At 41.6% G+C, this 18,249-nt stretch overlaps 1 protein-coding gene across 2 annotated transcripts in view; it reads left to right on the forward strand.

The window, feature by feature from the left end:
- POLR3B (RNA polymerase III subunit B) overlaps positions 1 to 18,249 on the forward strand; it is a 152,790-nt gene that overhangs the window by 80,263 nt on the left and 54,278 nt on the right. The window contains exons 14-19 of one of the 2 annotated variants that reach the window (XM_072655818.1): positions 3,055 to 3,255; positions 3,747 to 3,909; positions 4,774 to 4,927; positions 6,789 to 6,863; positions 9,353 to 9,451; positions 17,082 to 17,171. In XM_072655818.1, the coding sequence (XP_072511919.1) occupies positions 3,055 to 3,255; positions 3,747 to 3,909; positions 4,774 to 4,927; positions 6,789 to 6,863; positions 9,353 to 9,451; positions 17,082 to 17,171 (782 nt within the window). The remainder of the gene's footprint in view (positions 1 to 3,054; positions 3,256 to 3,746; positions 3,910 to 4,773; positions 4,928 to 6,788; positions 6,864 to 9,352; positions 9,452 to 17,081; positions 17,172 to 18,249) is intronic. The other variant, XM_072655819.1, reaches the window with a different exon arrangement.

The raw sequence follows: 18,249 nt of genomic DNA on the forward strand, positions 1-18,249 counted from the left end.
GGAAGTCCTGCTACTATCTAGTAAACCATATCTGCAGTTTTCCCTTCCTGTGCCAGTTCAGTAGCAAAGTTAGAGTGGCATGACCGTCTCTGTTGTCCTTACCTTCACTCTCCAACCTCAACTTGTTCTGAACTTTTGTGGTCCTGATGCTCTTTTCCTAGAACCATATGCTCTCTGGTCTTCATCATCTGTACCTTTCTTTTCACATTCTAAGTCAGTGATTGAGTTTCCTGTGCATCCATTGGCCTGTTAGAACAATTTCTTTATTTCCTCTTCACTGAAATGATTTCCCTTTATGTCTTAGGAATTTCATTCTCAGTCATTTCCTGTCCCTCATGGGCTAACATTCCCTTGTAGGATCCTGCCTGCGCTTTCTTTGATTCCTTTAAAATATTGCGTTCCCCGTATCTAAAATGTGTGTCAAACTATTCCTGGACCTCTCCTTCATCACAAGCTTTAGGAGGGAGTGGTAACCTCCCTACAGGGTTCTCCTCACTTCTTTCCTAGCAGTCAGGTCAGTGGAAATCAGATCCAAGATAGTTTTCCCTTGTTGGTGTAGTTTTTTGACTAAGGATGACGTATTCCACATTTCCATGGGTGGTCTCTTGTGAAAGTCTTGGTGCTGAGAATGAGGAAGGAGGCACCACTTGCTTTGTTAAGTTGCATTGAGCCCCAGGGGCCATTTATATAGAGGCATGAGTAGTCAGGAATCTTGAAGCCTATCCTTGTCACTTAACCAACCAGCTGTTTGACCCTGGGCAAGTCCTTACTGAGCTTCCACTTTTTAAAAAATCTGTAAAATGGGTATCATAATAATAAGGTATCTGTCTCACCCCATGCAGCTGGCAAATCTTAAAATGTTATTATCTAAATGCCAGCAATGTTTGTAAAGTAGATTTTAATGGCTGTCTTTTGTTTTTAAGTGAGCTTAGTCTTCCTGTGTCCCATCTCTTTTTGCTTCCAGAGAACCATCCCATATTTAAAAAAAAAAAGGAAAAAAGAGAAGGAAGGAATAATAATTCCTCAAAGTGATAATGACTCAACAAGATCCCCTTCAGGCTTATAATGGCAGTTTTGTTAATCATCATTAGCAACAGTCTCATACCCTTTTTTGGCTTGTGACGTGCACACTGAAATGACTGGTGGGTTTTTCAGTGGCTGCTGGCTGCCCTTCTCAAAGGGCAGATTTTGTAAAAGGTAACCATAGGCTATTGGCACTTCATTCTCCTGATTTTACTTTACCACCTCAAAGATTTGTGGTCTTGTCCCTGTGAGGGCTCATTCCTCTGGCGCCGAATGTCTCCTTATGTCTTAGTAGCTTACAGGGCTGAGAAACTCATTTCCTCGTGCCCAGCTCAGGGCCGAATCTCTTTGAAATGATTCTGGTCTTTAGACAGCCAGCATAGGGCTCACTCCCAAGGCAAGCCTTACAGGAAGCTTTTCCCACTTAACGATGTCATGGTCTTCTTCAAAAATGAAGGACCAACACAAAACAAAAGTTAAAAAAATTAAGGGAAAGTTCAGAGCCTGCAGTCAGGAAGACCTCAGCTCAACCCCCCCCAGACACTCTCTAGCTGTGTGATACAGAGAAAGTCACTTTACCTGTCTCAGCCTCGGTTTCCTCATCTGAAAAAAAAGAAGGAAATAATCTCACCTCCCTTACAGAATCGCTGTGAGGTCCAATTGAAATAATAAATGTAAAGTGCTTTCCAAATCTTATGGGGCTTTGAAGATGTTAGCTAGTGGGAGGACCACTGGCCAAGTCTGTGAGCATCCAGAGCCCCTTCCATGCCACAAGGAAGCTCTGGAGAAGGACCTTTGTGGAAGCCCCTCATTTTAGATACATCTAATTATCATTATTGGAATCAGTTAAGCACCAATAATACTTATGCAGTACAGAAGCCGTATAAAAAGAAGTGATAAAATGAGACAAGATTCTTTGGGGAGAAGTCAAAGTTTCTCTCCAATAAGGGGTCTCTTTTAATGGTTCTTTTGTGCTTCCCCTTTTCTCATGGCTACCAGTGGCTTTTTGTTATTCAAATTCTCCTAAACTCCTTTCTCTTTTTACTTCTATCCCCTCAAACTCTTCATTTACAGACAGGATCATAGTTAAAACTACTATCCTCCATTTTTATCAGTGACTTGGATATTGATTCAGTTTGCTTGTGAAAGGGAACTGGAAGGAATAATATGTTAAGTGACAAGTGTTGATGTGAAAAAATCTTGACGGGTTTCCAGAATATATTTGGCAAATATGGAGACCCGTAATTGGCTTCAGAAAGTCACAGTCACATGTGCAGGCCGGGAGGTGCTGTTGGTTACCAGTTGGCATTTGGGGACCTTCATGAGCTCGGTCTAGAATCAGCCTGGCCATGGGGCACTCCAAAGCACAATTTAATGACTTCAGCTTTGTTAATAGGAAGGCTTGAGTCCTGCTAATTGTCTCTGCTTCTGGGGGATTAATAAACTGAAGCACATCCCAAGAACAGCTGCCAGGAGAAGGGGCAGAGGACGTTTGGTCCGGGAGAGGAAAAGACTGAGGGAAACTTGATAGGGAGTTGTTGTCTAATGTTTGTGAGTTGTCATGAGGAAGTAGAGTAAGATTGATTCTGTTTGGCTTTGGCCAGAGAACTGGCACCAAAGGGTGGGAATTATGGGAAGGTAGATTTCAGCTGTCTGACCAATGAGAGCTGTCCAGAAACACGGACCACCCTGGCAGGGCCCAAGGTTGAAGAACAATCAGGATATTCCCTGCAAGAGACATAAACTGGCTACTTTGTGCTCAGCTCTGTGATCTAGAGGGAAGGATGGGATTGGAGGACCAGCAGGCCTTTCCAGATCAACTATTCTGTCATTCCTTGTGGTCCTGTAGCAGGCTGAGAATCGTTCTATAAGATCATCCCCAGCAGCTTGTCCAGCTGGACATTTCATTAGGGCATTTGACTTGAGTGGGGTATGAGGTTCAGTGACAGCCATCAAGAGTCTCCACAGCTGTCCAGTGGAGAAAGCCAGCCATGTGCAATTCTAGCACCTCAGCTGCTTTTCCTCCTCTAGGGAAATTGGTCTCTGAAGAGATTTAAGATGGACCGCCAGGGAGTGACCCAGGTGCTCTCTCGCCTGTCCTATATATCTGCTCTTGGCATGATGACAAGAATCTCGTCACAGTTTGAGAAGACCAGGAAAGTGAGTGGTCCTCGCTCGCTGCAGCCTTCTCAGTGGGGAATGCTCTGTCCTTCTGATACTCCTGAAGGAGAGGTAAGGAGCTGATGGATTCTCTGTACTCCTCACCCCACTCTGCTGGGTACTGCTTGACATCCCTCCTGCTCTTCTGTGAAACACCTGACCAGACTCTGCTGGGGCTAAGGGCAGTGGAGCTCATGCTTAGATGGGGACACAAGATAGTTCTGCATTTCTATATGTTTGAAGAATACTTTGACTTATTGAAAAGTAATTCATAGCAGTATGTGATTAGAACAACAGAAAAATAAAAAAAGTCAAAGGAAAAACTGGTAGGGTGGGGATGGGGAGAAAGTTTGGAGGGAGGCTTAGTCTTGAGGAGACCTCCCTGTATTCAAGTCTCCCACATTTTTGTTAGCTTTGTCTTTTCTCTCTCTTTTAATAGCCATTTTGCTTTAAATTTAGAAGCAGTATCCTTTGTAGTTGGGGTACATCACTTTGGCAGAAATGAACTTTGTGATATTTGTGTCTGTTCTCAAGAATGATTTATATCTCTGTTTGTTTTTAAGGCTTGTGGTTTGGTAAAAAACCTGGCTCTGATGACACACATTACTACTGACATGGAAGATGGCCCCATTGTTAAACTAGCCAGTAACCTGGGTGTAGAGGACGTTAACCTCCTCTGTGGAGAAGAGCTCTCTTACCCAAATGTGTTTCTTGTCTTCCTCAATGGTTGGTACTCTTAACACAGACTTTTACTGTTGAATCATAATTTATGAAGGACAAATTGCTATTTGACAAGCGGATGTACCATAATTTTTAGGGTATAAATTGACTTTGTAATTAAATTTTTAAAAATAAATCATCCCACATACTCAGTCCTCCCCACTCTGGTTCCTAAGTGGCTGTTGATGTCAGGACCAGGAGTGTAGGAGATCTGACCTCTGCAGATTAGCAGTTGTTGGGTATGGCAGTAAGAGGACTATCAGTTTATGCAGTGGTACAAGTCAAAGATCTCAGTGTTATGTGGAAAAATTCAAATCGGTCTATATAGTTAGTTGATATAACCATACCATTTGGGGATAATAAATAAAATTTGTTTTTTGATGTATTATTATTCTTTTAATAGTATTAAATATTTCAATTTGCATTTGGAGGCCAGAATATTGATTTATAAATTACAAGTTCTATTGACTTGATTTTAGTTTCTCACTTTGTTTGTTCTTTGTATTTTTATGTTATTATTTGTATACATTTCCAATTATATCCCTCCCTTTCCCCCTACTTGTCAAGCTTTCCCTTATAACAAAGATTTTAAAAGGGAAAAAGAAACCAGTTCAGTAAAACCAACCAGGGCATCTATCTGATATCATATCTGATATTATATGCAGTTTTTCAGGGCCAATCATTTATTAATCTTTAATTTAGATAGTGACTTCTTTATTAGTTGAATCAAAGAGGGCTATGGAGGTGCTGAGAACAGGATTTGTAAAAGGTTTTATAGTTTTGCTTAAAATTCATATGTTAGGAAAGAGACTTTCTGGATTTATTTAAGGAGATATCTCTATTTTCAAGTATGGTACCCCTTGTATTTAGGCAACATCCTGGGTGTCATTCGAGATCATAAGAAACTAGTGAATACGTTTCGGCTCATGCGAAGGGCTGGTTATATCAACGAATTTGTCTCAATCTCAACAAACCTCACTGATAGATGTGTCTACATTTCCTCAGATGGTGGAAGGTTGTGCAGGTACGTGTGGTTGTAACACTTCCTTGGGGGTAGGGATCTGGGTGCAAAGATTTCTCTTTGCCAGCTTTAATTTCACCATTAGACAGCATTGGGCTCCAGTACCCATCCCTTGGAGATTTCCTCCCCCAACTTGGAATGTTCTTCAACCTTCCCTTGTCCTTCTTTAGCTAAATTTCTTCAGACCCTTTGGGAGTGCCCTAGTTAGGTGGCAGATTGGATAGAGGGCTGGGACCCAGGAAGACCTGAGTTCAAATCCTGCCTCAGACCCTGGGCCATTGTGAAAATTATATATATATATATATATATATATATATAGAGCACTTGGCAAACTATTCAGTGACAGATAAGGATGCGTCTTTCTTCCTCTTCCAATTTTAATTTACATTATTATCAACATTAATGATAACTGTAATAGTAATAATAGAGGTTGGCATTTGTACAGCTGCTTTAAGGTTTGCAAAGCACTTTACAAATATTATCTCATTGGATCTTCATGACAACCATGGAGGGTGTGTGCCACTATTATTACCCTCATTTTACAGATGAGCGAACTGAGGCAGACAGAGGTCAAGTGACTTGCCCAGGGTCACAAAACTGGTGTCTGAGGCTGAATCTGAACTCAAGTCTTCCAGACTCCATCTGATGCACTTTATCTGCTCTGCCATAGTGTCTCTCAGGGAAGTATGAAGGAGTATACCAGGCCATTTTGCCCTTGAGGAGCTACTTGCTAGCTTCTGATGCAGTCTGACCTCTTCAAGAGGGACCATGTCTGTCTTTCCAGCCATCTCTTATGAAGTCAGGAATTCGGTGTTATGCAGAGAAGGAGGGGCATTTCAGCCATGCAGCCAGTGACTTCCTCCCCTTCCATCCAGTTTGCCTCCTTTTTCCTCCCTTTGCATCCTCTCAGGCAGGCTGAGCTGCAGCTGTGGTGAGAGATGTCCTCCCCCAGACAGGAGAGGCAAGATGGCAGAGTTGTGTGGATTTCCATGGAAAGCACACCCATCTCCCTCTCAGTAGCTTGTTTCTCCCTTTGTGATTGTGCAAAGTGCTCATTAGTCCCTAGACGGTTCTTTGGGCTCTGGGGCAGAATGCGCAAGTGTCTTGTATTGGTTGCACTCTGTAAGAGCTGCTTGTCCAAATAGTAGCAACCCTTGACGTTTTGATCTCACATGCCTTCTTTGTGGGGATGTTTCCCTGTAGTGCAGAGTCCTCAGACACAAGTCAGCCCTGACAGTTATAGGTCAATCGAATAGGACCTGGAGCCTGAGCACTTTTTATACCTTAGGCCTGTCAGACAACTGATAAAGCAGGGCCAGAGTAGTATCCCCCTCCCCCTCCTCACACACACTTAAAGCCCTCCCTTTGGAAGATGCAGCTGAGAGAGCCCAGCATCTTCCTGATCCAGTTATATTTGCTTAAGCTGAGATGCCCTGTCAAAAGCAAGATCTCTGCTTTGAACTCAGCTGGGTTAAAATGCCCTGGGTATTCTTGGGGGGTCTTTTTTGTTGGCCTGACCACTCCATGAATTGTACACAGGATCCTTGCCCCAGCTAGGTGTCACCTATGGGGATAGGAGAAGGGGTTAGTCAGTTTGGGGAAAGTTAGAAATGAAAGAAAAATCCAGTTTTTTCCTTGAATAGCTGTGATTGAAGAGACCACCAGTGACCTGAACTTCATGCCTTATTTAGGGCTGGGTGTTTCCTTAATGACTGTACATGCACATTAAAGAGAAATGGGGTGTGTGTGTATGTATGGGTGGGTGAGTGGGTGCGGGTGACGGATCTTTTTCCATTGCATGTCAGTTATCATATCTGCTAGCTTTTGTATCCCGTCTCCCTGCATCTTTCCTTTTCCACCGTAGACCATACATCATTGTGAAGAAGCAAAAGCCTGCTGTGACAGACAAGCACATGGAAGAGCTGGCCCAGGGCTACAGGTAGTAACGAGGCTTAAAGGAAAGCCATTAACTTCTTACTTTTTTCAAATAAAAGCAGTTTCAGTGCTTTTCATTCCTGGAAGTGTTCCCTGAGTTGTTCTACTCATGAAGGCATAGTCTTAGTTGGGTTGGTTGACTGCTGTCCCTCGGGCCCTCGTCTTTCAGTCAGATTCCTTTTGATAGAATTTTAACCATGTCCTATTTTCAGTAAGCCATCCTGCAGTTTAGCTTTATTAACTGAAAAATAGAAGCCTACTTAAAGTTTTAAAAACATTTGATTCTCAGTCGTGAAGGTATTTTAGATACAAGTTGAAACAAACATAGTATATAAGGTTGGTGAGAGGCAGGATGATAGAGTGGATAGAGGGCTGGGGTCACAGCCAGAAAGGCATGATGATGGTTCCAGTGTAGTCTTGCACCTTGTTTTACATATGGGAAAACTGAGTCTTGGAGAGGGGATGTCACTTGCCCAGGTTGCTGCAGCTATTTAATTCAGTAAGCAGTTATTAAGTTCCTGCTGTATGGAAGACACTGTGATGGGGATCAGGAATTCAGAGATCAATATGTGAGACAGATTCTACCCTCCAGGAGTGGTAGAGGAGCAAAATCCTCACCCCTACCTATCCCCCATGCAAGTTAGGCTGTTTTTTCCTGAAAAGGTATTGAATCTTGGTTGGCTAAGGAGACCTGAGGTTTTGGCCATTGACATAATTTTTTCATTGCTTGAGTATAAAGCCACCTCAAGGGTCTACCTCTATGAGGCCCTCTTAGGCTTGGCTGCTGGATCTCAGCTTGGTCATCTTGTGCCATCTTCATGGCCTCTCTTTCTTCTATGATGGAACCCTTCTTTTGTTCAATATTGAACAACCTATGAAGGTCTCATTTTATTCCAGCCTCCAACTCAAACTACTGGGTGATGAGGTCTGATGTGCCAGGCCATGTTCCAGGGATGCAGAAATAAAGCAAGAAACAGTCCCTGCTCTAAGAACTCCTGTCCTTCTCTGCACTGGGGACAGCTGTGGTCTGTGCACAGTCCAGGCCATTCCAAATGCTAGGCCAGTCTGGAGGTGGGAGAAGTTTCCTGAAACTGCAAGCTCAGGGTGGCAATTAGTGAAGGTTTCATGGAGCACCAAGGCTGGGAGGGGCCTTCAGCACGTGAAGGTGGTGGGAGGTCCAGGCTTGGGGGATGGGCAGGGGAATGGAAGTATAATGGAACTGTGATGTAGAATCCCAGAAGGGAAGTCACTGGAGACCAAGCTCAGGGAGATAGCTGCATACTAGAGCTTTGGGGGCCTCTGTAAGGAGAGCTGGGCAGCTTGAGGGGTCACAGTGCATACCGTGTTGAGTTTGAAATTAGGAAGACTGAAATTCAAATCTGGTCTCAGACTCCTACAAGCTGTGGGACTCTGAGCAAGTCACTTAAGTGATGGTAAAATGGAAGGATTGGTCTTAAGGGCTTCTAAGGGCACCTGTAGTTCCAGATCTAGAACCCTATGATTCCTGCTGCTGGGCTCCAACTCTAAGGATGGGAAACTAAAAGTAAGCTTAGTTATTGTAATTCAGATAGCTACACATCGTCTGAATCTGACCACAACTTTGTAGCTGGGGCGTCACAGTGGATAGAGCACTGGGTCTGAAGTCAGGAAGGATCTGAGTTCAAATCCAGGCTCAGACACTTATTAGCTGTGTGAACTTGGGCAAGTCATTTAACCACAGTCTGTCTCGGTTTCCTCAGCTGTAAAATGAGGATCATATTACCACCTGCTTCCCAGGGTGGTTGTGAGAATCCAACAAGACAATACTTGCAAAGCACATAGCATAGTTCCTGACAAATAGAAGTGCTATATCAATTCTTCTTCCTTCCCCCCTTATTACCCAGTTTTGGGGTGTGTTCTATGTGGCTTTGGAGCCCCTGTGTACTACAGTGGTCACACCAAGGAGGATCTGGGCTCCAGCAAGGCAGATGCCATGGACACAAAGTCTCTTTGAGCACTACTGACCTTTTCTTGTATTTCTTCCATCTCCTATTACATATAGGCCAACTTGATCCCAGAAACCTCAGCGTCCTTCAAACATTCTGGTGGAGGTAGAGGTCCAGAGAGCTGCCACTCTCTTCTGCAGTTTGTGGCAGCTCCTAGGCACTAAGAATATCCAAGGGGATTCTCTCTTGCATTTAACAGAGTTGCATCCCCATTCCCCTCAGTGCCTCGCAGTATTACCTTCTCCTGACTGACTCACAAAAGGCCAGACAGGTAGATTGGAGCTGCATTTTAGAGAGCCCTGAATGCCAGGATTAGAGTCAGTGGTCTTACAATAAGAGTGGTATGAGCTTTACAGATCAACTTTCTTGTTATGTTTTCTGTTTGCAGGGTTTTAAAAGTTTGCCTTGTAAGAAAACCAGTATCTTATTTTATTTTCAGTTATCTGATACTTAGAAAGTAATTATTTTCATGGAGAAATGTTTTAACACATCTCTGATGCATTTTTAGAAATTTTGAAGATTTTCTACATGAGAGCCTGGTTGAATATTTGGATGTGAATGAAGAAAATGATTGTAACATCGCATTGTATGAACATACAATTAACAAGTAAGTAATGTCCAGCCAACAACTTGAAAACCTGTTGTGCTTAGAATCTACCTCCTCTTGGTCCATGAACATCTTTTGTTGTCCTCTTATCCATTTGGAAAGAACTATGCTTAGGCTGCCATTTTGTGTGAGATCTTCGAGTGGATCCATCATCTCATCCATATGGGCCTCCCTCCATGACTGTGAGTGCTGCCCCACCAGGGTCCTCCATTTTCTGTGATTCTTCTCTATGTCCTTCCATCCATTCCCCACAGCGAGGGTCCACCTAAGGCTCTTCAAGGCTTCTTTACTCTCTAGGTGCTGAGTACATTTTCTCTGTGTCCCTACTCTCTGTGTAACCTGCTCACAGCTGTTTCCAGTTTTCATCTTCACTGAGACCATACCACATGACAACATTTTTCTCATTAGGAGATAACCCCATACAACCCTGTGTTCTGTGCACTTCTCAGTCTTTCATATAACACTTGGAGATCAGATCTACTCTGGAAAATGGTTTGCAAAAGGCTTGCTCTTGTTTTCTTCAAATTTTCATCAAGGATGTCTTCATGAAGTCATTCATATAGAGTTTATAACAGTAAGAAAGCAACAGAAGGCTTAGTAATTATTCTGCCACTTCAGTGGCTTTTTTTTAAAATATCACTTATAATTATTTCCATTCTCTTGGAAGTTTTCCTCCCCATTCCCCTAACCAGATACATATATATATAGATATAGATATATATAGAGAGATATCTATATCTGTCTATCTATTTTAAAACACGTTTTCGCATTGGTCATGTTACGTAGAAGAATTAAAGTGAATGGGATAAACCATGAGAAAAAATAAAAGAAAAAAACCAAATCATAACACAAGAAAAATATTCTGCTTCATTCTGTGATCCAAATACATAGCTCTTTCTCTGAATGTGGAAGACATTTTGCCTCAAGAGTCCATTGGGAATTTTTTAGATCCTTGCATTGCATTGCTAAGTCTACCAAAAAAATTCCTCACACACTGTGGTTGTTGCTGTGTACAAAGTTTTCCTGGTTCTGCTCCTTTCACTCAGCATCAGTTCATATAAGTCCTTCCAGGTCTCTCTGAAGTCTTCCTGTTCATCATTTCTCATAGCACAGTAGTATTCCATTACGTTCATATACCACAACTTGTTCAGCCATTCCCCGATGGATGGGCATCCCCTTGATTTCCAGTTCTTGGTCACCACAAAGAAAGCTGCTATAAATATTTTTGTACAGGTGGGACCCTTTCCCATTTTCATGATCTCTTTGGAATATGGTCCTAGAAGTAATATTGCTGGATCAAAGGGTATGCACATTTTTGTAGCCCTTTGGGCATAGTTCCAAATTACTCTCCAGAATGGTTGGATCAGGTCACAGGTTCACCAACGATGTATTAATGTTCCAGCTCTCCCACTTGTTCTTCAACATTTGTCATCTTCCTGTTTTGTCATGTTAGCCAGTCTGAAAGGTGTGATGTGGTACCTCAGAGTTGTTCTGATTTGCATCTCTCTAATCAATAGGGATTTAGAGCATTTTTTCATATGACTATAGATAACTTTAATTTCTTCCTCTGAAAACTGTCTGTTCATATCCTTTGACTATCAATTGGGAAATAAGTTATATTTTTGTACATTTGGCTCAGTTCTCTATATATTTTTAAAATGAGGCCTTTATCACAGACACTAGTTGCAAAAATTCTTTCCCAGTTTTCTGCTTCCCTTCTAATATTGGTTGCATTGGGTTTGCTTATGCAAAAACATTTCAATTTAATGTAATCAAAATGATCCATTTTGCACTTCATAATGTTCTCTGTCTCGTTTGGTTATAAATTTCTCTATTCTCCATAAATCTGACAAATACACTATTCCTTGCTCCCCTAATTTGTTTATAATATCAATCTTTATACCTAGATCATGTATCCATTTGGACTTCATTCTTGTGTACAGTGTTAGACATTGGTCTATGCCCAGTTTGCACCACACTCAGAGATATTTTGCAAAAGAATTCTTCATTGCTTTCAAAATCATGTTACATCTAATATAGATTTCTTGTGATATTGCAGACCAGGGTATTAGAAGCCAAATATATTGTCTCACTGTTGTTGGCTTTGAAAATGGATTTAGAAACATTGACCTGTTATCAGTGTCTGGTGGTTGTCTTTCCACTCTTCATTTAAGGTGCTCTTGATAGTATATGACTTAGGTCGCACTTCAAGCTTTCTGCTGACTCCCCATCTCCCATTGTTCTCTGTGATGCTTTTCACGTGAGTTTGCCTTCTTAACTGGTGTGGTCCTGGGCTGTCATCTTGGGTCTTCTCTGTCTCTGACAGTCTGGGCTCTTACGGCTTCCTTCTTTTGTTGACTTCATTGATTAGGCTTCTTTTTAAAATAGTGACCATGAAAACCATTATCTTTTACCTTTTTTATATTCCATTTTTTGGGCATCAGTAAGTTTGTTTTGACTAGGGCATGTTGAAACCGTTAATTGTATATGCTCTTCTCTTTTCATCTGTAACCTTCTAGTTTGGTATTGATTTTAATCTTTCTAATAAGTATACTTTTTGTATGTAAATACAAATGAGCATCTGTCTTCCTTACCATACCATCCTGTCTCTGTGTGGGCCCCCTTCGTGCCTCCCCTTGATGTGTCCTCTTCCCCATCAGAACATAAGCTCTTGGAGGTCAGGCCCCATTTTGCTCACTTGTGTTGTAGCCTCAGAGCTTGGCACAGTGCCTGAAGCAATTAACAAATGCTTTGTCACACCTCCATTCCAATTTAATTGTCCTCTTCTTTTTTGTGACACTTCTGTTTGTCCTAAAATGAGAATGGCTTTTCTTCTGACCTCTGACCTCTGCCAGATTCTGATCCAGTGCCTGGGCCTTTAAAGAAGAATCTGAGCAAGTTTCATACTGTGGATCTTTTGAATTCCTCAACATGTAAAGTCAGGGGCATCACTGAATTCTTGTTCCTCTTTAAAACCCAGGAACAGTGGAACACTCCTTCAGGGCTCCTTCAGGGGCAGTAGTGTTTTAGGGGTGTCTGTTTACATTGTCATCATGTCCTGGAAATATGATGCAGTAATTGCTATGGAGTTTGTTGCCATGGTACTAAAAGCAGGTGAGAAAAGCTGACTTGAACTCTCAGGTGTCTGTACCCCAAGGCCAGGGGGCCCAAGGCAGTTTCTGAGGCTGTCCTGAGGTGCTTAGTTCAGGGTGGTTGGCACTTCAGCAGTCTTCAGGCAGAGCAGGAGCTTTTTTCTTCAGTCAAGAGCTGTTTGACACTGGGCTGCTGAGACTGTGGAATGGTGCCGTTAAAGTCTTCACTGAGGTTCTCTCTTGACACATCAACAAACATGTTGAATGAACCTTGAAACTGGGCAGCTAATACACTGGCATTGTTCAGTTGTGTCTTATGTACTGAGCATCTTAGTAGCCTGCTGCTGAAGTGGCCTCCCAGGAGAGACTTAACTGTCTTATCCAGTGGCCAAGAGTTTGGTAGTATTCCTGAACATTTAAATGGAATGCCCGTTATGTATTACGTTAGTCATTGGTTTATTATTTATGTATTATGCTTTACTAGATGATAATGCACTTTAAAATTTCAAAGTGATTTGCTTGCAGTAACTCTATGAGGTAGCTAATAAAAGTGTTATTAGACCCATTTTGCAAATAAGGTAATTGAGACCTGGAGAGGCAAAGCCACTCTTCCATAATCATCTAATTGGAAAGCATTAGAGTTTGCATTTGAAAACCAAGTCTTCTTGTCTTTGTAGAATGATCTCATTTCACTGACAAGTTGAGATTCTGAAAAAAATTATTTAACAGAATGTTTTATTTTGGTCTTGTTGATAATACCTTATTTCCCATTGACTTTCTTTACCCATAATAGAACCTGCTCTTGTAACAAAGAAATACAAAGAAGGAAATTCACTGATTGGTTAAGTCAAACAACACATTCCTCATTCCACACGTAGAGTTGGAAGCCAAGAGTGGGCACTCTGCTGATCTGAGTTTTCGGGACTTTCATGTTGTTTTCCTCTCAGTTTTCTGTGGCATTCTAGTTCTTTCCTGATTCTGGTTAGCCTTACCCTGAAGTCTTTACTTGGTGGTGGTTTCTTTGGTGGTGTAACATTCCATGACACCCATCCCAATTATTTGATTCACGTGGGACCATTCCTTTTCTTTGGCCTCCTCCAAGCACTGAGATTGCTGGGTGGGGTAGTTTTGCAGTTTTTCTAGCACAATCTGAAATGGTTTCTAGAACTGCTGGATCCTTTCATAGTTTCATCATACACATGTCAGTGATTCATGTTCAGGAAAGCTTCTTGTTTTGAATGGCTAAAGAAGAGGTTTGTTGGGGTTTTTTTCTTCCTTCAGGAGACGGTTATTGATCAGTTTTGCGATGAATTGCACTGTTTCACCCTTGTCAGTGAGTAGCTCAGTAGTGCGTATCTTGCAAGGATTTTCGCTTAGCTGGCTGCAGGGAAAAAGGAGAAAGTGAACAGAAAGACCAGACCTTTTCTCAGGTGGGAGGTGATTCATTTAGAAGTTGTACAGTAAGAAAAGGCAGTTGGAACGCAGACATTATCCATCATGATCATCCCAAGATCACAACGGTGAGTATAAGGGGTTTCCACAGCTCTTAGAGGCCAGAGTGAGGAATGGCTTACCTGTGGTCCTCCAGCTGGCAAGGAGAGGTGGGATTGGAGGTGGGCTCTCTGACATCAAACCCATCTCGCTTCCTTTACATCACTCTCTTAACATAAATTGGACCTAAGAGAGAAGTAGTTTAATCAGTACCAGGGAAGTGGACTGCCAGAGTATTTGGGGAAATGTCCTTAATTCCATTTAGTTTTGTCCAATATTATCAGAGCACCTTGGAAAAATTTTTAGGTGTGTAGCCTTTGGTAAGGCTCAGTTCTCACTCCTTTTCAAGTGGGAAAATATCCTGTAACTTTTTGGTCGTTTAAAGAGCATTCTGCCTCCTTTCTTTTTAAAAACAAAATCTAGCATATTTCATTGGGGCATTTACAGGTGTACTGTGTGAATATATATTCTTACTGATGTTTTTATGTTCAAAACCCTGAGAATAATGAGATCATCCTATAGGTCTCCCTTTCTCTGTTTCTCTTTTTTTTCAATCTGCCCTGTTTTCTGCAGTTGAAAAGGGTCCGTTGCCCTTTTCTCCCCATGAAGAATGCTAACTGCTGAATTTCATTTGTTGGTATTTAAACAAGGGGTGGGAGGGGAGTACATTTCAAACAAATACCATTCTGACTCAGGCTATAAATGGGACTTTAAGAGGACTTCATTTTAAAACGGGGTGCCAAGCATCAGTAAAACCAGCATTCCCTGTGGAAAAAGAGGGCTTCATTGTGACTACCTGCTGTGCCTTCAGATGTGGGTCTTGCCAAAAATCCCTGTTGTATGAGACTGAATGAAGATGATCACTAAACCAAGAATGAGAGCTATGTGGAAAACCTTCTCTTCCACTGAGATTAAAACTGAAGAGTTAATTAATTGTCACAAGGATGTATGATTCTGCATTCTTTCTGTGTATCACAAATTAAAATCAATACCTTTAGAAGCCCTTGGAGAAGAATAGGAAGTCCAGACTGTAAGACATGAGCTTGATAAGTCTACTTTGTTGAAACCCAGCAGGCCAGCAGCTCATTGGATTCTGTTCCAACTGTAATGTGTCGTGAAGCTTGCAGTGTGACTTTTGAGTTTGACTTGAGTTCCCCTCTCTTTGGCAAGATATAATACAATACTGTATAGTACAGTACAATACACATTTATTAAGCTCCTACTGTGTGCTAATAGCTACATAATACTTGTCAAGTACCAGGGATGCAGATAGGAAAAGGAAAGAGTCCCTGTCCTTAAGGAGTTTACAGACTAATGGAGGAAGAAGACACAAGTGGCAGGTGGGTCAGGAGGGTGCTGGGATGGACTTCAAAGAGTGCAGCTGGTGGGAAATGAAGAGTTCCCAGAACTATGAAGTCAAGTCATGTTTTCGATTTCTATATATTCTGAAAGGAAGAAATTGATTTTTCTCATATAATGGCAGAGAAAGTATAGGGGAAGCGGTTCTCACATCTGGAAATGTGGTGTAAAAGAGGGAGTGCACATTCCACACCCATCCCTTGCTTTGGCTTTTCAGTGACATTGAGGCTATTTCAGAGTTGATATCCTCCTCCTCACTGTAGCCCCTGGCATGGCACAGGGCATCCAGAAGTGGCCGTGCAGCTGAGTAGGGGGCAGGGGGCAGATCCCACGGCCTCGGAGGAGGCCAAATCTTGTTTGCTCTGTTGTTCTTATCATTTGAAGCTAAAATCAAAATTTTTCTTTTTTTTCTTTATTTATTTTTACTTTTCAACATTCATTTCCACAAGATGTTGAGTTCCAAATTTTCTCCCCATCTCTCCCCTCCCCGTACCCCAAAATGCTGTGCATTCTGATTACACCTTTCCCCAATCTGCCCTCCCTTCTATCATACCCCTCCCCTCCTTTATCCCCATCTTCTCTCTTTTCTTGTAGGGCAGGATAGATTTCTATACCCTATTACCTGTATTTCTTATTTCCCAATTGCATGCAAAAACAGTTCTCAACATTTATTCCTAAAACTTTGAGTTCCAGCTTCTCTTCCTTCCTCCCTCCCCACCCATCCCGACTGAGAAGGCAAGCAATTCCATATAGGCTATATATGTGTAGTTTTGCTAAAGACTTCCATAATAGTCATGTTGTGGAAGATTAAATATATTCCCCTCCATCCTATCCTGCCACCTATTTATTCTATTCTGTCCTTAAACCTTGTCCCTCCCCTAAAGTGATTACTTCTTATTACTCCCCCCTCCCATTTACCCTCTCTTCTATCATCCCCCCCACCCCACTTATCCCCTTCTCCCCTACTTTCCTGTAGCGTAAGATAGATTTTCATACCCAGTTGAGTGTGCATGTTATCCCCTCCTTAAGCCAAATGTGATGAGAGTAAGCTTCACTTTTTCCCTCTCACCTCCCCCTTTTCCCTTCCATTGAAAAAGCTTTTTCTTGCCTTTTCTTTGAGAGATAATTTGCCCCATTCTATTTCTCCGTTTCTCTTCTCAATATATTCCTCTCTCACACCTTAATTTATATATTTTTATATATCATCCCTTCCTATTCAACTCACCCCATGCACTCTGTCTCTGTGTGTTTGTGTATAAATATATGTATGTATGTATATAAAATTCCTCCAACTACTCAAATACTGAGAATAGTTTCAAGAGTTACAAATATTATCCTCTCATGTAGGAATGTAAGCAGTTCAACTTTAGTAAGTCTCTTATGATTTCTCTTTCCTGTTTACCTTTTCATGCTTCTCTTGATTCTTGTGTTTGAAAGTCAAATTTTCTTTTCAGCTCTGGTCTTTTCATCAAGAATGCTTGAAAATCCCCTATTTCATTGAATGATCATTTTTGTCCCCTGAAGTATTATATTCAGTTTTGCTGAGTAGGTGGTTCTTGGTTTTAATCCTAGTTCTTTTGACTTCTGGAATATCACATTCCAGGCCTTTTGATCCCTTAATGTAGAAGCTGCTAGATCTTGGGTTATCCTGATTGTATTTTCACAATACTTGAATTGTTTCTTTCTAGCTGCTTGCAATATTTTCTCCTTGACCTGGGAACTCTGGAATTTGGCTACAACATTCCTAGGAGTTTCTCTTTTTGGATCTCTTTCAGGAGGTGACTGGTAAATTCTTTCAATATTTATTTTGCCTTCTGGTTCTAGAATCTCAGGGCAGTTTTCCTTGATAATTTCATGAAAGATGATGTGTAGTCTTTTTTTTTGACGATGGCTTTCAAGTAGTCCCATAATTTTTAAATTGTCTCTCCTGGATATATTTTCCAGGTCAGTTGTTTTTCCAATGAGAGATTTCACATTATCTTCTATTTTTTTCATTCTTTTGGTTTTGTTTTGTAATTTCTTGGTTTCCCACAAAGTCATTAGCTTACATGTGCTCCATTCTAATTTTTAAAGAACTATTTTCTTCAGTGAGTTTTTGAACCTCCTTTTTCATTTGGCTAATTCTGCTTTTTAAAGCATTCTTCTCCTCATTGGCTTTTTAAACCTCTTCTGCCAGTTGAGTTAGCCTATTTTTAAAGATGTTATTTTCTTCAGCATTTTTTTGGGTCTCCTTTAGCAAGCTGTTGACTCACTTTTCATGAATTTCTTGCATCTCTTTCATTTCTCTTCCCAATGTTTCCTCCACCTCTCTTACTTGATTTTCAAAATCCTTTTTGAGCTTTTTCATGACCTGAGACCATTGCATAGTTATTTTGGAGGTTTTGGATGCAGAAGCCTTGACTTTTAGGTCTTCCTCTGATGGTATGCATTGTTCTTCCTTATCTGAAAGGATGGAAGAAAACACCTGTTCACCAAGAAAGTAGCCTTCTATAGTCTTATTTTTTTTTTCCCTTTTTTGGGCATTTTCTAAACCAGTTACTTGACTTTTGAGTCCTTTGTCAAGAGGAGGGTATACTCTGGGGACCTGTAAGTTCTCAGTTCCTCCAGTGTGGCACAATCAAGGCCTTCATTTTGATCTAGGAGTTACCAAAGCTTCTCTGCTCAGGATCTGCAGATAGAATTCCCTTTCCAGAGCCTCCACGAGCTCTACCACACCCACAAGAACTCTTCCTCACCAGGGCCACCACTCAGGGATGAGACCCAGATTAGCGGCTCAGTTCCCCCAGGATCTTTAGGCTGAGGGCTCCAAAAATGAATGCTGCTGCTGCTGCTGCTGCTGCTGCCGCACCCTGGGTC

The sequence above is a fragment of the Notamacropus eugenii genome, chromosome 3 (assembly GCF_028372415.1).
Source record: "Notamacropus eugenii isolate mMacEug1 chromosome 3, mMacEug1.pri_v2, whole genome shotgun sequence".
Lineage (NCBI taxonomy): Eukaryota > Metazoa > Chordata > Mammalia > Diprotodontia > Macropodidae > Notamacropus > Notamacropus eugenii.